At 55.1% G+C, this 20,794-nt stretch overlaps 1 protein-coding gene across 1 annotated transcript; it reads right to left on the bottom strand.

Moving 5' to 3' along the window:
• PDGFRB (platelet derived growth factor receptor beta) lies at nucleotides 1-14,964 on the bottom strand (the record flags this gene model as incomplete). Its single annotated transcript, XM_082006012.1, has 22 exons — nucleotides 1-151; nucleotides 653-891; nucleotides 1,387-1,492; nucleotides 1,607-1,706; nucleotides 1,996-2,107; nucleotides 3,524-3,646; nucleotides 4,866-4,984; nucleotides 5,247-5,413; nucleotides 6,806-6,959; nucleotides 7,339-7,449; nucleotides 7,559-7,663; nucleotides 8,087-8,219; nucleotides 8,484-8,578; nucleotides 9,339-9,550; nucleotides 9,699-9,825; nucleotides 10,356-10,471; nucleotides 10,677-10,869; nucleotides 11,457-11,631; nucleotides 11,969-12,096; nucleotides 12,383-12,652; nucleotides 13,101-13,397; nucleotides 14,916-14,964. 22 exons carry the CDS (start codon nucleotides 14,962-14,964, stop codon nucleotides 1-3), a joined length of 3,282 nt encoding a protein of 1,093 aa, XP_081862138.1.
• Between the last annotated feature and the right edge of the window lie 5,830 nt (nucleotides 14,965-20,794).

Genomic DNA, 20,794 nt, shown 5'->3' with positions numbered 1-20,794 from the left:
CTACAGGAAACTCTCCTCCACCTCTTGTTGCCCTGTGGTTGGCTCCTGGCAGCATGGCTGTGGGTCGGATTCCTGTTCCTCGTCCTGCCGGAGGCCCAGAGGGCTGTCACAGGATATTGTGGATGATGTGTTGGCCTCGTTCAGCATAGAGCTGAAGGGAGACAAGAGGGAGAGAGAATGAGTGCCTTGTCCCAGGTCTCCTGGTGGGAGAGGATTCCCAACAGCTGAGAAGCATGTCAGGCTCCCTACGGCCCCACTCTATCCGAGTAGCTTTCCACAGAACAACAGACAATATTGGTTGGGTCTGTTCAGCCCTCAAACACAACGTACAGCCAATTAGGTTCTGCAGACTGTGGGCCCCTGTGGGCCCTCTTCCTTGTGAGCGGGGTCATTTGTCCCCAGCTGTGCTGGCTGATGTATGGGGATGTGACATGGCACCCTATCTTAGCTCGTGTCCCAGCTCCTCTGGTTCATCTCCATTGCTGCAGGTTCATGCAAGGTCACAGCACCTCAGAGGGGGCTGACACTGCCCTCCTCCTCTCCCAGCCCCTGGTCTACCCCTCAGCAGAGCATCCCCGTTTCCTCTTGAGGCCCTCATTTTCAGATTTGGGCAGTCAGAGAAAGGAACAACATTCAGAAGCAATGTTTTTACCTGGCCCGGCTGATGGAGGCCTCCTGAGGGAGATCGCAGATTGCCTCGGGTTTGGGGTCGGGAAGAGGGATGATATAATCATTCTCGCCCCCGTTCTGGTGCACAGCTGTGTAGAGGATGCTGCCGGTGGGGGAGCTGGCAGTGAGCCTGGCGTTGTTCAGCCCGGGGATTGTGGGTCTTGTGCGGACAACAGCAGGGTGGTCACTCTTCATGAACTCTTCATCCACCTGCTGGTACCTCTGCTCTCACAGGGCAGGTTACCAAAGGAATGGGAATGTCTTGTGAGTGGAGAAAATGCACTTGTGTTGTATTTGCTTTCCGTGCCTGCTAGGGTTTTTCTAGAGGGGCTGACATCTTCTAGCTGGGTTCAGCTGCCATGACTGACCAAAGACAGGCCATGAACATTTCCTAAGGGAGAGATCAGGGGCACAACTCCACAGCTCAAAAATACCAAAAAGTTGAAGGCAAGTCTTTGATCTATCAGTTCTGATTTCCCCAGTTGCTGAGACACCAGCTGCCTGTCTGTGATGCCAGTTGTCTCAGCAATGCCCCCAGGATGCCCAAACCACCTTCATTGGCTGTTCAAACTAATGCAGCCTTAGTCACAGCAAAATCCTCTGGCACACCAGCACTAAACACTGGTCTCCAAACCCTGAGGGCCCTAACCAAGGCAGCATCCTCCACAGAGCACTGATCCTCTTCTGTCCCTCCAGCACAGGGTCCTTTGAACATACCTTTCTGTAGCAATCCACCAAGAGGTTTCCCATAAGCACCACCAGCTGCGAGAAGGATGGTCTGATCTCAAACTTCTCCTCCCAGCACTTCTGCATGATATCGTAGCTAACAAGAGGGAAAAGAGAACACTCTGGTGAGCTAGCGGATGGGGAAAACAGAGGCAGAAATGGTTTTGTTGGTAGTGTAGGGCATGCCCAGAGAAAAGTGGGCAGCACTTACATTTCATCAGAGGCATGGGTGGGTTTGGACATCCGATAGCCACGTTTGATGGCGTTGTAGAACTGTTCGTTCATAGGCAGTTCAGGGTATGGAGTCCCCCCTGGGTGTAAAAGGAGAGCAAGGGTATCAGGCTGATGGATTGCTTGCCACCCCATGCCAGCATGCATTTCACACCAAGGCTTCCTTTTTACCTTTACCTTTCCTGTTTCATTTCGCTTCCAAATGGCAATGTCAGCATGGGAAAGAAGGAGACAGGGAATGAAGTGCTACTCTGCCTGGTAAAGACTGGGACTTGGGGATTAGAAATGGATTTCTATTGCCTCTGGGAAGGGATCCTGCTAACCTGCTATCAGACCTACAGACACCACCATGATCTCCAGGGCACTTACCTAGAGTGAATATCTCCCAAAGGAGAATCCCGAAGGACCACACATCGCTCAGGGTGGTGTAGAGGTTGTTGAAGATGCTCTCTGGAGCCATCCACTTAAGGGGCAAGAAGGTCTAAGAGGAAAAAAAAGGAACAAGAAGGGAGTCAGCTGGATCTACAGCACTTGCTTCAACAGGTGAGAGCCTGGCACCCAATTCACAAGCAGAGAAGACCTTCCAGAGCTGCCTGGCAGCCCAACACATCTGCTGACATCTAGTGTCAGCCACTTCTCAGAGGGACCAGTTTCCTCTTTCCTTGTGCAGGGTGAGCCCAGCAGGCAGGAGGAAAGAGTGGGTGTGCTACATCTGTTTCCATCACTGTTATGGTGTGCTTTCTCTGTTCCCTAGTTCTTGGGGAGTCCACTGACTTGCACAACATGACCACAGCACTCCTGAAGGGAGTCCAGGCCTATCTGGACTTTGGAAACCAGAGACCAGGCTGGAGAGGGCTATGCAATGACCAGAAAAGAGCCAAAGGACACATCCAGCTTTTTCCTGCTCTTACTCAGAGTGATACATGAAAAAGAGCCTCACTTGACCAGCTTGTATGCAGCACTGGCTGTGCTGTTCCTGGAATTCGCTTGCACAATGAATACCAAAATAATCTCCAGGAAGGACTGCAAAGGGGCCCAGTTTCATTTCCCATTTTGGAAGGAAAAACAGCTATGCCAAGGCTGGACTGCAAAATCCCAAACCCCTCTGCAGGGAGGGTCTCCCTACTCAGGCATTGAGTGCCTGTCTGCCATCCCATGCAAATGGAAGAAAGCAGAAGAGAAGTTAAGTAGCTCATAGAGTAGATAAAGATTGGGGTTTGAGGGGCCTGGCTCCACTCTCAGCTCCCCCAGCCACGGTTTCTCTGGGAATTACATGGCCTGCTTTTCTTGGGGTTGCATGTTCCCAAATGCGCCAAGCCTGGAGTGGACATGCTGTTGTTAGAGTTGCAGGGGAGGTTCTGGGGAAGCTGAATTACACCCTCATCCTCTCCTGCCTCGAAAGATTGGAGACGTCTTTCTGGAAAGTAGCTGCTCACAGGAAAACACTTCCTCTTGCCCTGTGGTCTAGTGGTTAGAGCAGAATGCTGTGAATCTCTTCCCAGAGTGGCCAGTGCCTCACTGCAGCACTGTCAAGCTGCCTGACATTGCACTCCTCCTGCCTGCAGCTCAGGCTTAGACCCAGTGCTGTGCATCGTGATGGGATGCAGCACTGCTGCCAGTGATGGGCTGTACAGGGGACAATCCTTAGTTTTGCTACTGCTGCTGCCCAGATTCTTCTGTAAGACCCTGGAGATACGGGCATGCAATTCTGCTACTCCACAGCGCACAGAGCACATCAGGTGCAGGATGGTTGGCCGTTGACACCATCTCTTAGGACTTCTGCCCTGTCACCACCCCTGGGTACAACGATGGACAGGTAACTCATGGGGAGAGCATGCAGGGGGTGCCAGGCCCAGAGCCCCAGCAAGAAGGGGCTTGCACGGTTCCTGGTACTCACGCTGCCTTTGGAGATATAGTTGGAATCCCTCATGATGTCCCTTGCCAGGCCAAAGTCGCAGATCTTCACCAACTTCCCCTCACAGATGAGGACATTCCTGGCAGCCAGGTCACGATGCACACACTGTAGGGGGGAGGCAGGGCACTGTCACTGCGAGGGGCCCCCAGACAGCCAAGAAAGCAGCCCAGCTCCAGCAATAACCCATTTCTGGGGCTGCAGGAGTCACCTCACATCATGTGAGGCATCTGCTTCACCTCTAGGGACAGCCATGGCTCAAAGCCACTAGCAAAGATACCAAATTTTCGCTGCCCGTCTGGACTGCTACCCCTGTGACAGCAACAGGCATACAAATCTGGCAAGGGCAATTTGAACAACCCAGCAGAGAAGGGATTGCCAGGCCCTGACCGAGCAAGGGGGCTGGTAGGCTGGCAAGGAGGGGATGTCTCCATCTCTGTTTGGACAATCCAACCCAGCAGTCTGAAGACATCAGAGTTACTCCAGCCTAGCTTGTGCCTCCTGGTTTGCCAGCATGTTGGATGTTTTCCATATGAACAGCCCCAAGGTTTGCTCAAGACCCTGCCAGACACTACTAGTGAACACGGTGATATTACGCCACTGTAAAGCGTGACTGTGAAAGCGTGACTGTGGGAAGCTGTGGGAAGCTGTGAGCTCCTCTTCTGTGCTCCATGGGGGAGCACTGACCACGCACTTTTGCAGATCAGACTGTCTGGCTGGAGGCAGAGAGCCAGGAATTTCTCTCCACACATCACTGATGCCGTCCCTACCCCTTCTCTTAGCCCTGCCCTGTGTGATGTCTCACATGTTCCAACTATGTTACTGCCTGCCTTGGGCTAAGCCAGACCTTAGGAAATCCCAGAAGCCTAGTCCTCTGTGGTGGCTTCATTTCCACTAAACAGGCACTTCTGATGAGGCCTGGGGGCTCCTAGCATGTGGTGCGATAAGGGTGTCTGTGGGGAGTAGTAGCTCTGCTGCAGAGTGCCTTGTGCTTTAGCACGGGGAGGCTATCACTGTTTGGTCATCCCGGTAAATAGGGATGATACAACAGCTGTGCTGCACATGGCTTAGGAGGAGCTGAGAGTCAGGGAATTTGAGGTCTTGATCCAAACCAGGGTTAGCTGTCACATGCAAATATAGTCATGCTGATCCCCAGAGCTGTGTTTCCAAAGAGAAGTGGTCAGCAGCTCTTCAATTGCATGGCCACTTCTCCCACGAGGAGGTTGGCATGGACAGATGGACACTGAGCAGAAGCTGACCACTGGACATGGCACAGCATTGTTGGCCTCCGCTGCTGCAGGTGCCATGGGCCAGGTGGCATACGTACGTTTTTGGAAGCCAGGAACTCCATCCCATTGGCCACCTGGAAGCTGAAGCCCACCAAGTCCATGTAGCTGAGGAGCGGAGACTCGTTTATCAGTGTCACCCGGTCTGTTCTTTCAGGAGCTGGAGGACAAGCAGAGATGGATGTTGGCATTATTCAGCACACTTGTGGGCTGCCCACCATTGGAAGGACCCACTGGGGATCGCTATCCCTCCAGCAACAAAGGGACAGAGCTGGGACCTCCCATCACAAGGGCATCTGCCACCACTGCTGGACTCATCCCAAAGGTGACCTTTGCAATATGAACCATCCGTCTCTGCAGGCAAAGGCATCCAGCACCCAAAGTGCAAGCACTTCTCCCTCCCGCTGTGGCTGAGCTGTTACCTGACGGGGAATAGCTGTCCAGCTCATATGGGGTGCCATAGTTAGAGGACTCAATGTCAGCGTACTTGACTTCACCCTTCATGTCAGACATAGGCACATAATCCAGGGAGTCATCCTTGCTCATGTCCATGTAGCCCCCGTCGCTCTCAACAGACAAGGAGAGATGACTGTGGGGGAAGCAAAGAGCCTGTTTGTCCTCCAAAGAGGAGAGGAGGAGATGCAGGGGATGGGGTAATGATTTGTGGGATGCAATTCCTGAACCCTCAGCCCCAGCACTACAATTTCCCACACAACAGGGAAAGACGCCCTGCACCATGCATGCAGAGAAGTGCAAATGGCACTGGAGACCTCCTTCCACCACCTAACAGCTCAGATGTCGTCAGGGCTAGCTTTAAACAGCCCTGCCATATTCCCCTGCAGGTGTCCTTGCTCACAGGCTGAAACTTCTCATGCTCACCTTGCCTGGCAGGGCACAGGCTTGGCTCAGCACACGAGCTCAGCACTGAGGAGGGCAGGAAGGGAAGCCAGGGCTGCACAGCTCCACAGGCACATGCGGGGCAGGAAAGCATGAGACCCAGGCCAGAGCGGGCAGGCAAAACCCTCCACCTTGGCCATGCACGTTCACAGGCTGGCCAGGACTGGCCTGGAGAAGGCTGAACTGAGCAGGTGGGACACAACCTTCTGTCCACAGTTAAACCTTCCCAGTCTGGATCAGAAAACATCCGCACCCTTGAGCACCTCTCCCTTGAGTGAGCACCAACTGCATCTGGGAAGCAGCATCCTGAGGCCTTCCATGTGCCAGTGCTGGGCAAGGGAAACCTGCTGCATGGCCAGAGCTGTGCGGCACATGTCCACAGGCTTGGGAGATTGCGCTTAGTTCTTAGGAGGATCTCAGCTGCCTTCAAGCAGGAAGCACAGGGGCAACTGTGCTGGTGTCCTAACACTGCTCTATTTTACTATTGTTTTGGCGTGCTGGAAGGAAATGCTGCTTTCTAACTTCCCGTGGGATCGTTTCTCTGCACTGATGTGCCTGCATCCCTTGCAGCTGGCAACCAGATGAAGGACCATTTCTCTTTCCTTATAGCACCTCTTGTGCAACTGCACTCCTTCCAGAACTTCTCCTTTAGCCTTGGTAGCAATGTGACTTGCCCTGAAAATGCAGAGCTGAGGTCTCCACGGGTTAAGACATGCTGGGAAACCCTCTGTCTCTGTACTCAATGCGTAGCTATGGTTATGCCAATAAAGTTAACGATGCCAGGCAGTATTCCCAACTGGCATGGAGCAGCCAGCGTGTGTGCTAGCAAACAGCCTCCAGGACACACAGATTGCCTCCGCTAACTCCCCATCTGCCAGGAGCTGTTTGGAGGTGGCTGGCTGGCACATGGGCTGGTCTCACAAGGTAACAGAGCAGCCAGCTGTGTCCCAGTGCTGGGCCAATGTTTATTTTATGGGTCTGGAGGAAATGTAGGTATCCTTCCTGGCAGCACGAGCTTCCCTCATTGACATGGGCTAGGATGGGGTAGGCACCAGGGAGGAGGAGGGTGCTGCTTTCCAGGTACCTCTGCACATGGTCCTCCTTGGCGGTGTTCCCATACACCTCTGCCTCTCGACGGGCCTTCTCGCTGTAGGACTGCAGAAAGGTGTGCTTGTTGCGGTGCAAGTAGTCCACCAGGTCCCCATAGCGGCAGTACTCGGTGATGATATAGATGGGCCCTGGTGGGAGAGAGCACCCATGACAGCCCTGCCTCAGCCCTACTTGCTTCCCAGGGCGGCAAATTTCATCCCACAGGGACATTACCAGATTGCAGCATGTCTAGGCAGGGCTTAGGGGAAAAGCCACCTTTCTGGTACTGAGCTTTTTTGGAATTTGGCGTTTGTATTTGGGGAGGGAGGTGGGGTTAACAGAAACATGCCTCCTCAGTTTCAATCAGGTTGGAAAGAAAGGCTTTCAGAGCCCCACAAGGCTTTCCTAGGGGAAAGATGAATCCTTCTGAACCAGAAAACAGGAATTAATCTTTCTGAGGACAGTTCTCCTGCTCAGCACAGCCCAGGGCAGCAGGGAGATGAGACAAGGTGCCTGGGGCTCAGCTACCTCCTTTGGTGCAGGCTCCCAGCAAGTTGACAATGTTGAGGTGAGGTCCCAGATGGCTCATGATCTTCAGCTCTGACATGAGGGCTTGCTTCTCGCTGCTCCGGGCAGTGGCTGTTGGAGAGAGCTGGTGTGAACGCCAGGGCAAGGAGGGCAGTGCATGGGCACTGTTTGGCTTTGCGGTTTTTGGATGGGGGAAAGGGACGGTGTGGGGGCAACTCACACTTGAGCATTTTGACTGCCACTTTCATGGTGGACTGTGAATGGCTCAGGCCATGGGCTGTTGCCTCCACCACACGTCCAAAGGCACCAGAGCCAAGAGTACGTCCTGCAAAGAAACATCGAGGAGACAAAGTTGGCGATGGTCCTTGAGGAGAGGTGAGGAGAGGAGCTTGGAAAAGACAAGTCCCCTGTCTGAAACCACACCAGCCTTGCTGCTGTCATCCTGGTGGGCATGGAGAAAGTTGTGAGCTATGATGTTTGGGGTTGCGGCTCGTTTCCATATGGCTGGGAAGGGAAGGAGCTGCCAGCTGCAAGAAAGGATAGCCAGGAATAACCCAGTGCTTCATGCCAAAGGGAGCAGCTGGCCTCCCACCGTGGTCCCAGATGGTCCCCCTGTCCCAGAACCACATCGTATGTCCAGGGATCTCTGTGCCTTTTCTGGTTTGATCTCTTTTGGACATCTCAAACCTATTATCCCCAGACAGCCAGGACCCCAGAGAACTATCAGTGGGACCTGCAGAGCCTTTACCTAACACCAGCTTGTCCCTGGGCACCTCCCAGCTGGAGTCGTAAGGGAGCTGCATGGGATCCACGTAGATATACTCGTGCCCATCGGAGCTGACTGACTCAATCACCTTCCAGCGGATTTCATAACGAGGTTTCTGGAAGGGGGAGCAAAGGGAAAAGAGAAACCTGAGAGGCTGAGCGTCAGAGAGGACATGGGGGATGTGGATGGGCTTTGTTAGGGAGTCTTTGGTCCCTGCAGCCGTTGCCTCGTTCTCCGTCTAGCCTACAGATGCCAGGGGCATGCAGAGACTGATGGAGGCATGGATGGGACATTGTCAAGCCCATGCCAGCAGGAGGTCACAGCCTTGCTCTTCCCAACTATCCTAACACGTGGGTACCGTGTTAGGATCTTCTTTTACCTTCTGCCACAGGACGATCAGGATGATCAGGGAGATGACAGTGAGGACCAGCAAGGCCAGGATGACAGAGATGATGACCACCTTGAACGGCAAGGCTACAACAATAACAAGGACAGCAGTCAGACTCCTCTACCTCTGCATGGCCTGAGTACCCTGGGGAAAGAAGGGGACAGAAGCGCAGAAGCCCTGCACCCTTCCCCTTCCCTCCTCTAGCCACTGTCCCCCTCCTTCTATGTGCCTCCCCGCCGAGACACTGACCCTGAGCTCTCCGGGTGGGGGCAGTCCCTGTCCTCTCCTCCTGGGCAGACCTGCCCAGCACTTGCAGGGCCAGCAGCCCAGGGGTAATGGGATGATGGGTTGTTACAACCTGGTGAAGGCCTTGATGCCTTGGAGATGTTTGACCATGGGAAGTGCAAGGACCTAAAGGGGCTGGTTCGCTTGGAGGAGATCTGGCAGCTCCGGGCCTGGACGTAGACCATCCTTCCTCATATTTGGGATGTTCAGCGCATGGACGTTCGAGTCCGTGGCACCATCTAGTGACCCACGGGCTAATAACAAGACACTGGGGACCTGCTCAGGCACTGTCATGTTGCCTCCCTGGAGGGATGACTCTGCCAGAGGTGAGAATAGGATGACCATGGCCAGTGGACATAAGGGCTCCAGACTCCTCCTGGATCAGCCTTTTCTGTTCAACCCAAAGGAGGCTTTGTTTTGGGCAGAAATACCCAGGTTTCCTGCCTCCAAGGAGTGCAGTCATCAGAGAACAGTCCTGGCTCCCAGCACCTCCAGGCTGGAGACATGGAGAGAAAAGTCTAGCTCCCCACCACTGGCTCAAACACTTCCCTCAGCGCGTACCGTGTGGGACCAGAGTGATGTCCTGGGAGTTGGTGCCCAGGAAGTTTTGCACGGTGCATCTCAGGAGCAGGGGCTCATCCACCCTGTGCAGCTGCAGGGTGCTGTTCACACGGTACACCTGCAGCTCTGCGTGGTACGTGGCGTTGGTCTGCAGACCGATCTCTGCGGACTCATTCCCCAACAGCCGGGTGGGCTGCCCCTTGGTGCTGCACCTGGTCCAGGGGAGGATAAAGGCACCTGAGAAGCAGTTGGGACCATGCGCCACCATGGGATGCCAGCAGAATACAATAAAATAATAGTCTATTATTCTAATAAATGCGAGAGTCCAGCCATTCCCATGGGCTCCATCATTCCACTTACCATTTGATGTCGCTACAAGTAGACCAGCTGATCTCTGGCTGGGGCATACCTTCAGCAGAGCATGTTACTGTCTGCTCCCCACTGCTGGCACTGCTGTTCTCCTTGAGATCCACCACTTTGGCTGGCACTGAAACCAAGAGAGAGTGATGGGAGTTAATCCTCCTTTCTGACTGCAGGATGGAAGAGGAACGTGATTCCACTGTACCCCTAACATGGCCTGGGGGTGAGGAGACACTCATCATATCAATCGTGTTTTATTTTTGAAAGCTAACAGCAAAAAGAGAAAGGTCTGAGGGGGTTATGGTGGAGACCTGCCCCCATCTAGCTTGCTTGGAGAACACAAGTGAGCACAGGGAAAAGTCCTGGACATCAGAGCTGTGCAATCATCTCTGCATCTACTACCTTGGGCCAGGCCATGAAGGCCAAGCTGCTGGTGTTTTCACTGTCTCCCCATCCCCTTTGCTCTGAGACCAAGTGTGAGATATTTCAAATAAGCATGTTTCTTGCTTGAATGCTCTTCCTTTAACCAAAACCACTCTGGAACTGTAGTCAGAGGAGTTGAGGGCTTCAGCCTGAGGGTCCTGCGGCAAAGGATGGACCCATCCCCTGAGACTGTCCCCACACTCCTCAGCCCCCTGTCTGCATGCCCATCCTCACCATTTATCTGCAGATGGAAGGACAGCTCCTGCTCATCATCCTCATTGGAAGCCCGGATGGTGTAAAATCCTCCTTCTTCCTGCTTCACCCGCACCAGCACCAGAGCCGTCTGGTACCTGGAGGAGACATAGTCCCAGAGAAATTGGTGTGGGAAGGTACCTGGGGACTGACAATGATTAGAGGCAACGAGCTCCCACCCATCTGAGGCATGCTTCAGAAAGGAGAGGCATTCAACCACCAACCATGTTCAGCCAGCAATTTGGAGGTTGCTTTGTGAATTGTCCCCTCCCTGCACCCTGGTGAGGAATGATGGGCCCTCACCTGGTTTCTGACAGGTTCCTGCTGGTGATGGTGAACTCGCTGCTGCTCTCCATGGTCAATGTCTTGTTGTTCTTCATCCATACAATGTTCGGTTGCGGGTAGGCCTCCACCTCCACCTGGATAGTGCGGCTCTTGTGGACCTCAGCGTACACCGTGCTGGGCAGGTAGGTGTGGAAGCGCACAAAGCCACGCTCTGAGAGGGGGCAGGAGGGATAGGGCGGTCAGATCGAGACACAACCCCCCTCTCCAGTCCTGTGGACAAACATGGATCTGGAACAAAACACTCTGAACACCCAGAAGTGCTGGGGAAACTCTAGATCCATCCCTCAAGGCTTCAGGCTGGTGTCCGAGGGGAGTGCAGGTGCAGAGCTACACTGGAGCAGAGGAGCTCACGGGGTAGGCAGCATGCGGGGAGAAGGATGTTATCTTGTGAAGATGCAGCAGGGTCCCTCAAATTACATGAAAGAAGGACAGAAGCAGATGGGAGGTGACCATATGACCTCACATCACACTGCACAGTGCAGAAGAGCTCTTACCCATACCCTAAAGTGTCTTAAAAGGTCACAAAACCCATGGTGGGAGATTTGGGATGTTTTGAAGCGAAGAAGTGGGCAGGGGTGACATGGGCTGAGGGTTGGCTTTTTGCCATGGTTATTTAGGGCAGAGGTGGGGAGGGGAAAGAGCTGGAGGCTGTGCAGAGAGAAGAGGGTGTCACTCTGGGGCATCCTGCCTGGACACCCATGTGGTTTGCTGGCTTTGGGTGCACGGGCAGCCACGCACCGATCACATGGACTGTGATGTCTTTCCGGTCCGTTTTCTCATGGTAGCCCTCAGAGACATTGCAGACGTAGGTCCCACTGTCCTCTATCTCTGCGTTCTGGATGATGAGGATGGAGCGGATCTCGTGGGTGGATCCGGGCAGGAAGTCGGTCACTGGCTCCACAGCCTTCCCTGCCTGCACAACGGGGTTGGAGAAGTCAAGAGCATGTTCTGCCATTAGAGCTACAAAGCCAGGCTCACAGGGAGGGAGGAGGAGCAGGTAGAGGACTCCAGTCTGGCTGCCACAGGGACAAGGAACATGCACCGGTCAGAGGGCACTGAGACAGACAGCCTTAATCCAAGGATCTCCCCCATCAAGCCTCCCTGTGTGGCAGCAGCAGCACTCCACAGCCTCTGCCATGGTGTGAAGCATCCTATGAAGCTTCACCTAGGATATTGATGAGTGATTGCCATGGGACATCTGGGAGAAGGCTGGAGCTGCTGCCTGGAGCCTGTGGGGCTGGAGCACTCACTTGCTTGCGGGGATAATCCCAATTGAAGTTGACGAGCTCATTGCCGCTCACAGTACACATCAGGGTAACGTTTTCTCCCTGACGCACTATGGTCTGCACTGCGCTGATGGAGACGTTCACAGATGAGACTGTGGGAAAGGTAAAAGAAAGGAATGAATAATGAAGGAAGGGATGAGTGGGCAGCCAGTCTATTTATCTTGGGTGGACTGGTTCACTGGAAATTCTCCTCCCTGAGGGATGTAGCTGACACTTGGGCAGAACCCATTCTCTAAGGGAGACAGGAATAAATCCAGCCTCCAAATTGATCAGGGGCATGGCTAAAGAGACAAGGGAAGAGCTTTGCTGTCTCCTGCCATTGGGCTGAAGGAACAGCCACAGCAGGTGCACAGGCATGCTAAGACAATGACATCTCACCCTGGATCCTGTAGATGTAGAAGGTGTCTGAATCCACCTCCTGGTCATCCACGATTGTCCGGCAGAAATAGGTCTTATCCTCAAAGAAGCCTTTGAATCCGTGTTGTGGGTCATAAGCAGCTGGGATGGGGTTCTCCACCTTCTTCTCATAGAGGGTCACCTGCATTTGTGGGTCGGTCACGCGGCATGGGATGACGGCCTCTGTGTAGCCCGTGATGAAAATGAAGAGCTCTTCGGAGGTGATTGTGGGGAGGAAGACTAGGGAGGGATCTGTGGGAGAGAAGGAACACTAGTAACAGAAAGCTACTTCAAGCTGAACCAGGGCTGCTCTGTGCACCTCCAGGACTGCTCCAACACAGGGCTCTTTCTCCAGACTGGTGGGATGCTTCTTCCCTTACTCCCCATGGCAAAGTAGAGCTGCCATGTTGTGGGCTTGCCAAACTTCTCCTGGGAGGGTGAGAGAGACCCAGATGCTGCTGCGTAGCATCATTGCCTCCCCCACCACTTGTCCCAATGCACTACATACGGGCCTCACCCATGACCTGTCATACCAGAGACATGCCACAGCCAGATGACCTGCCATGAGGGCTCTCCTGCAATGGGATGAAGGATTTTGGGAGGCCAGGGTGCTTGGAGAGAGAACAATAATTCAAAGCCCTCTTTCTTCTTGTTGCTAAACCCTGTGGAAATGCAGAGACAAGGACATGCTCTTCCCTACCTGGAACGTAGATGTACAGGGCTTTCCTCTCCACTGGCTCCGGAGCCTGGTCAGGGCTGTAGGTGCATGCGTACTCCCCGGTGTGACGGCCTGTCACGTTGCTGAGGGTGAGATTGCTGACGAAGACACCATCCCTGTGCTCCAGTGAGGCAGCAAGGGGCTGACCCTCCCGTTCCCAGACCAGGGCACCATCCCCATAGCACAAGAGGGAGAAGGTGCTGTGGAGGCCAAGGACAAGCTCAGCGTCTCTGGGTTCGATGTGCAGCCTGCTTCCCCCAGACGTTACCTCCAGCAGACCTAGGAGAGGAGGGAAATGAGACCAGATTGGATTCCTCTGAATTCCAAGGAGAAGCATGCTGGAGCACAATGTCGTGCCAGTGTATTTGGTTTATAGCGTCAGTCTTTACAACGAAAAACAGCCTTCCTGGATTTGTCCTCCTTGGTGTAGCCACCACTGACAAACACATGCTTTCCTCAGAAATGTCCTGTCAACCTAGACATTGGTGGGTCACCCTTCATTCCCTGTGCCTCCTGAAACCTTTACTGTAAGGAAATCCAGGACATCATGGGATTTAGCAATGTTCAAAGTTGCCCATGTTGTCTGTGGCAATGCTGGGTGGAGAACCCCCCATTTTATGCTTTAACTATGTCTGTCCCCATCCAACCTTTCTGCAATGTAACTGCATCCTCAGTGCCACCCAGTGCTGCCCAGTGTCATTGGGTGGTGAGAGCAGAAGGTTGGCTTGGGACGGATTTGGGGCAGCTATTGCAACTGTGGGTGTCAGCAGAGCTGTGCTGGGAGGCAGCCATGCTGTCATGCTGTTGCACCAGCCCAAGGGGTATCCTTGGTGAGGATGGGGCTGGAAATGGGGGTGACCTGGGCCTCCCCAACATATTTGCTCACATTCTAGCCTTTTATGCATCCTGTGAACTGGTCTAGATGGCCTGGAGAGCTGACAGTATAGATAATACTGCTGACCCCAGAATGAGCCTGTCCATGTAAAGGCAGAGGTAGGTCTCAGATGCACCTTCAAAGTCTTGTAAGGGCCATGCATTTAGAAGGCAAGAGGGAAGGGAGGAGGTGAGGCAATTCCCTGCTCTGCTGGCAGCCTCTCCACAGGGACAGTGTCAGGCAGGACACAGACGGGGCTGAAACAATGTCAGTTTACAAGAAAGTGAAAAAGGAATGAAAGCAAAACCTTGCAGGAAATCCTTTGGAAGCAATAGAGCAGGCAAGGTCTTCCTGAATGGCTCCCTGTGTCTCTGCCGGCTTTCTTGCTTCACCCTTTGCCAGATGTCCCAGTGGGGCTGGGACATGTGCTCCTCCCCAGTGTCCCCATGGGTGGGCAGCACAGCTGGGGACAGCCCCCCGGGACTCGCAGCAGTGCTGTAAACAGCCCAGATGCAGCTAGGTGCCCTGTTGTCTTGCTGTGGGGAGGTTACTGTATATATGGGGTCTGACCGAATCCTTCCTGCTGTGGGGGTGTCCATAATGTCCAGCTAACGTGGGTTCTCGGGTGTCTGCTAAGGGCTGAGCGCACCTGGCAGTGCTCCCTCTGCGGAGGTCCCCTCCTTCCACCCAGCTGTGCATCAGCATGAAGCAGGTGGGGACTTTACATCCACCCCGCCACGGGCCAGCATGAGCCCGTGGACCCAAGTCATTAGGAGGGAAGGATGTGCCTGGGGCACACTGTGCAGCCCCGCGCCTCCCCACGGCATTGCCCCTCTCCCCCCCTTGCCCTGGGGTGAACATCCCAGGGCAGCATCCCTGGCAGGGCCCAATCCTGCACACACCTCCCCAGCCACAGCACTCACCGGTGAGGACGAGGAGCCAGAGAGATGTCTTCAGAGAGGGGTGCAGCATGGCGGGCTCCGTGGCTCGGTGGCCGAATCCTGCCAAGAGCAAAGCGGGATGAGGACAGCACTGCCAGTAGCGGAGGGGTCCCTGGGCCACACTGGGCAGGGGCGTCTCTGAGCCCCCACCCGAATCCCAGGCTCCCTTCTCCACCTCAGAAACGTCCCATCTCTCTCCTGTTTTCAGCCTTTCCCTCCCGGCACAGTGGTTGGCTTCCCCTCATGCTGGATCTGCAGAAGGAGCTGTTTCTAAGGCATCTCCGCTGGTAAACAGGGATTTTGCTGGAGGCTCCAGCAGTTGTGTCAACTCTTGCTCATCTCTGCTTGAAATGCCGCTCCCCCGCTGCAGAGCCCTGCCTTTCTCCCTCCCTCAGCTCTACCGCTTGCCTTTTTTTCCTTTAGTTTTGTGCTTCCCTCAGTCCCAGTGAGATAAAGCTTGCTAGAAAACAGATCCCCCTCCAACCCTCCCACATTTTCTGTTCCTTCCAATTAAATAAAACAAGCCCAAAGAAACCCCCCCAAAAAAAAGAGTTTCTTGTGTTTAACTTTTAAACATATATATTTTAAGGGAATATTTAAGAGGGCTTTTTTGTTTAAAATCTCTTTTATTAACATTTCTCAAGAAATCTTTTCCAGAGAGCATTTTCAGCCCTCCCTGGTGTGAACCGAGAGCCTAGAAGAGACGACGCCAGAGCTCCCTAAGAGCAGTGGGGTCTATCCCCCGTGTAATGGGGTGACAGGTAACCCTCCCCATGGCGCCTGCAGGGACAGGGATGAGTATTTCTGAAAAGCAAACGAAGTTAACAAGGGGAAGAATAAGGGGAAAAGCTTCCTCTGTGCTGGGACAAAGCTGGGGGGAAATGCGTTCAGTAGTCCTGAACTTGGGGACGCTCCTGCATGGAGCTGAACTTCATGGTTCAGCCACGCTGCAGTCTGGGGCTGAGCTCCTGCCCTGCAGCGGGGCCACCTCCCCTCTCCCAGCACAAGAGGCATTTTGAACCTGCTCCCAAAGCAGACGCCAAGGAGAAGCCCCCGTGATGCCGGCGCAGTGCTCTGGGGAGTTGCTCGCCAGGCACGAGGATGGCTAGTGGCAATCTGGACTTGCTGACCTGGCCCCAGGCACCATCTTTTACTGAGCAGCTCTGCTGCTTCTTGGCCCTGGAGTGGCCTCCTGGTCTGCTTGATGTTAAAGAGGAAATGTTTTTTAAATGACGTGCGCTTGTCAGATGTTTTTATTATTCTCTTGCTTTGGCTCAACAGAAGTCTGATCTACCAGCAAATCCTTCCAGGTCTCCAGCTTATTCAGCAGCTTCCCTCTCCCCCCTCCAGAAAACCCCTCCGTGACTCCTTCTCACTTCTGCATTTGCCAGAGGGGATGAGAGCACTTACGGGGGAAGAGCTGTGAGTGGGTAGGATGAAAGGACCGAGGTGAAATTTGGGCTGTAAATGAATGTGACCTCACTGCACCCACCCTCAGAGAGCATCAACCTGCAGGAGAGAGGAGGAGGATGGACAACCTAATCTTACTGCCCTCCAAGGCACTGCCATGAGAACAATTAGCTTTGTTTCCCAATTCTCCTTTACAGACGTGTGTGATTCATCCATTATTCAATGTTCAAGGTTGTCAGGACAACTGGGACCCTCTCCTTTCACCCCTTCCTGCCTGCATGCACAAGCCAGGCTGCGTTGACCACCACCCCCAAATATCTGCCTGCCAGCAGCTAAGGTCTTCTGCAAGCTCATGCCCAGCTTGTAGCTGCCTGTCCAGCTTCATGGCTGTCACTGCTAGTCCCGTTGCAGGCAAGATCTTGTCTTCTTCCACCCACACAGACAGGTCCCTTGCTCCACCAGTGGTCTCTACAGGATCCCTGATGGGGCAAACCTCTGCTCTGCCGGAGCCGGGGAGCAGGACGTGGGTGCACGCTGGTGCTGGGCTAGCATGGGCGTTGCTTCAGCGAGCAGTGAGAGCCCTGCAGCCTCCGCCCGCCGCCTCTGGCTGCCTCCCCTGTGTTCATAGCTGGTTTTAATAAAGCTGCTGGTTTTGCAAAAAGGCATTTCTCTTGGAGATGCTTCCCAAGCAGAGTGGGAGGGTGGCAATGTCTCGCAAGGAGTGATGACCTCTTCGTTGTTTGTCTGCTCTGGACAGGGCGAGAGGCACGCTCGGAGATGCTGAGCTCTGCCCATCCTGCAGGATGCAAGCAGATCCCGGCTAGCAGAAAGACAGACTTTTCTCTCCTTGTCACGGGGACACGTGTGCTTGCACATGTGGGTGCACACAGGCATTTCATAAGGGATGCAAATGCACCCAGCTCACCGCCAGCCTTGAGAGCACTTCTTGTTTCCCTCCTCAGTCTCAGCTTTTGTTCTCAGCAAGAGCGGTAAGATGCACCCTATGAGTGCCAGACAAGGAGGAGTTGAGGTGGGTGCAGCCCCACTGAGTGATCCAACAGCAGGTGCCCAGACCCACCCAGAGGCCCAAATGACAGGCACCTACACAATGCTCAGCTGTCTTGGATTGTCTCCTCCCAACCCTTTGGGTTAGCAGGGTGCCACGGGCTCCTCAGACTCCTCTGTCCTTCCCACAGTCCAGGACTTGAGCATTTTCAAGCCATGGGACCATTTGCCTCCGTCCACCCTGGCACATGCCTGGAGGCCAGGGAGGTCGTGCAGCAATGCCACGTCCAGTGCCCTTCGCTCAGCCCTGCAGCTCCACGGCAGCCTCTCATCTTGCAGCTGCCGAGGTGAAGTCCCAGCTCTCCATTCCCGCATTATGCCCCTCACCATCCTCTCCTCCCTGCCAGCACGGGTGCAGACCTTCCCCCTGCCCCTCTCCAGCACCATGATGCGAGGGCAAGCTGTCCCTGGCCTGGCAGGGCAGGGAGGTTTTCTCTTGAGCTGCACTGTTTATTATTCTAAAAGAGGAATTTGGCTGGGAGAGGAGACAGGAGGTCAGCTGGCTCGCAGGGAGGCCGGGCTGGCTGCGCGATGCAGCCCCGCGCCCACGCTCAGCCCCACAGGCCTGTGGGGTGGCTGCACTCTCCTGGGGGCTCGGGTCCCCGGGGCGGCCATGCTGGGCTCCGCCGAGCGCCACGGGGGAGGACGGCTCCCTGCCAGCCTGCACGCCACGTCTCTGCTCACCTCCGCGCTGCTGCCCGGCGAGGCCGGGAGCTGGGCACCGCGGGACCATGAATGTCTGGGAGGGTTTTGAGTCCAAACAAGACACAGATACAGGCGACCGTCCCTGCCCCGTGACACAGCCGCATTGTCTGTCCTTATCTCTCCTCTCTAATCACATCAGCTCGGCCGGCACGCTGCACGCGTGGCCACAGGAATGCACCCGGCGGCTGCTGCTTCTCCACACGCCAAGAGCAGCGAGTGGTGTTTGCAGGCGAGACGAGGGAGAGCTGAGACAGCCCTGGGGCTCCGGGTTTCCCAGCTCACTGCCGCGCTGGTAAAAGGAAAGCATCCCACAGCTGGCTGGGGCCGGGCACCGCCGAAAGCCTGTTTGAGCATCTCTAGTCTCGCGCTTTTGCAGCATGTTACACGGGCTGATGGGATAAACGGGGGCACCCCGACGTCCCTGAGCAGCAGCAGCGCTGTGCAGAGGACACCCCGGGCTCTGACGGCCCGCGGAGCTGTGCTCTCACAGGCAGGACACAGGAGAGAGGGCCAGAGCAAAGAGGTCAAGGCCAAGGCTGCGCAGCAGGGCCACGGCTGCGCCAGGAGCGGGACTCGAGTCTCATGATTCCCCATCTCATGACTTCACAGCTTCTCCAGAGCGGCCGATCTCATTTCTCCTGCATCCCAAATCTGATGACAGCTGAGCTTTCCCCTCTGCCTCCTCTCCCACTCCCCCGCTTGCTGCTACGAGCCGCAGCCGGGGGCTGGTGCCTCTGTGGCTGAACTTGGACAGGAATTTCTGCAGCGGGAGCAGGGCTACGCCCAGGGTTTTGGATATGAGGAAGAGCCGCATTCAGCCCCTGCTGGGGATGGTCCCACCTTTATTTAGGGAGGATCATTCTTTCAGCCATCTCTGTCACCCCTCCCCACCTTGCAGTGCCTTGCTAAGGAGCTCACATGACCAAACCTTATTGATTTATTACTGTTCTCCCCACTACGGACCTATCTCTTGTTTAAGGATGCTCATAATCCAAAGATGCCGTTGCTAATGCCCAAAATATGTTATGTGGGCTCAGTCTTGACTACTCTTGGGTAACGAGGCAAGAATTTCCTTTGGCGTTGCTCGGCGTGCCCTGCCACACCTCTGAGCCCCCTTCCCACTGTGCTTGCTCCAGCATGTGTACACCGCTCATGGCAGAGCACCCCAGCATGCGTGGCAGCCGCTGCTGGCACGAGCCTCGCATGGCACTGCCCATCCCCAAGCACTGGCCACGTGGGACAGGGCCATTTCTAGCCCTGCAACTGCCTTAAGCCATGGGAGATCTACACAGATGGGCATCCATGCCGAGCAGACCCTCCTGATGCGCTGCCCTCCTCCCAAGCATGCCTAGACCATGTTTCTTGCCTCTCCTCCACAACCACTAATGTCCTGTGGAGAACCAGTGTGGGGGTCCCGCAAGCACCCCCAGAGCTGTGGGAGCTGGGAACCAGCCTGCAAAGCTGGTGCACAGGGGAGGGGATGACTTGCCGTGCCGGGGAAGGGGAGAGCAGCCATGGCTGTGACAGACAGCTTGGAAGGAGCTCTGCTCCCTGCAGACCATCGATCACCAGCAAGGGGATGTGCTGTCTGCTGGAAATCAGGGTGCACAGCCCCCTCTAAGCAAATCCCATTTGCATTTCCAGGAGCAGCTCCTGCAGCCATTGCCCCACGTTGCTCTTCTCCCCCAGCCGCGCTCCCCTTGCCCGAGCCTCCTGCTCTGGTGACGCTGGGCAGAGGTGCTGGCCACCAGCCCAGCCCGCGAGGGCATCTCAGCTGGCGGCAGCATGACAGCGGCGCAGGAAGGAGCGGAGGAGCGAAGCCAGGCCTCTCACACAGCCGCCGGTCCTTTCTCTTCCTCTGGCTTTCTATTTCTAGCCCCTTTTCTTGCAGGGGCTGCGCTTCCAGGCGCTCCCACCATGCTCGCTGGCCCCGCCGTCCTGCCAAGCAGGCCAGGGACATCTGGTGCAAATTAGCGGGAAGTAAAATACACTTTATTTCTTCTTTGTCTAAGTGCATCTGAGTCATTAAGTGAGATCATGGGTGCCCGTATGCAATTAAAAAAGCCCCGTATGGATCCCATGATCAATGCTGCTCGCAGCCAGGGAGTGAGGGCTTCTCCTGGCCGGGGGGCACCGTTCCCCACTTTTGAAGGCAAAGAGCTCCCCGAGCAAAGGCTGGTGACCCCTGAAACCCAAGCCTTGCTTGTCCGGCACTGAAACTCCTTGGCTTGTCCCGTTTTCCTCTGGCACCCTCCCCCCAGCCTCTGCGACTGCTTCTTTCCCACCCTTTAATCTAAATAAAACTGAGTGTGGGTTTTTTTTTTCCCTTGGCTAGAACCGTCCGGAGTTGCAACATCCCTCCTCCGGGGTCCCTCGGCTCCCATGACACCGCGTTTACTCACAGGCCAGATTATCATCACAGAGCCCTTTTTCTTTTTCCCAGCACATGGCTAGAATTAGGCAGGGCACACACATGGGGAGCCTGTCATCCCAAGGCCCATAAACAGCTGCTGATAAAACGCAGAGATTGGAAATCTGAAACCAGGCTGAGGAGCCGGGGAGTCCCCGGGGTCCCACAGGCCATCCCTGCCCCAGGGACGAATGCCTTGGGCAAAACCCTCCTCGCCCGGCCACCTGCCAGTGCCACAGGGGCCCTGAGGCTCTGCCCAGGCACTGGTGAG

The sequence above is a fragment of the Phaethon aethereus genome (assembly GCF_964289735.1).
Source record: "Phaethon aethereus genome assembly, chromosome: 14".
NCBI lineage: Eukaryota > Metazoa > Chordata > Aves > Phaethontiformes > Phaethontidae > Phaethon > Phaethon aethereus.
The sequence above is the reverse complement of the archived record's forward strand: the minus strand, read 5'-3'. Positions and strand labels throughout refer to the sequence as shown.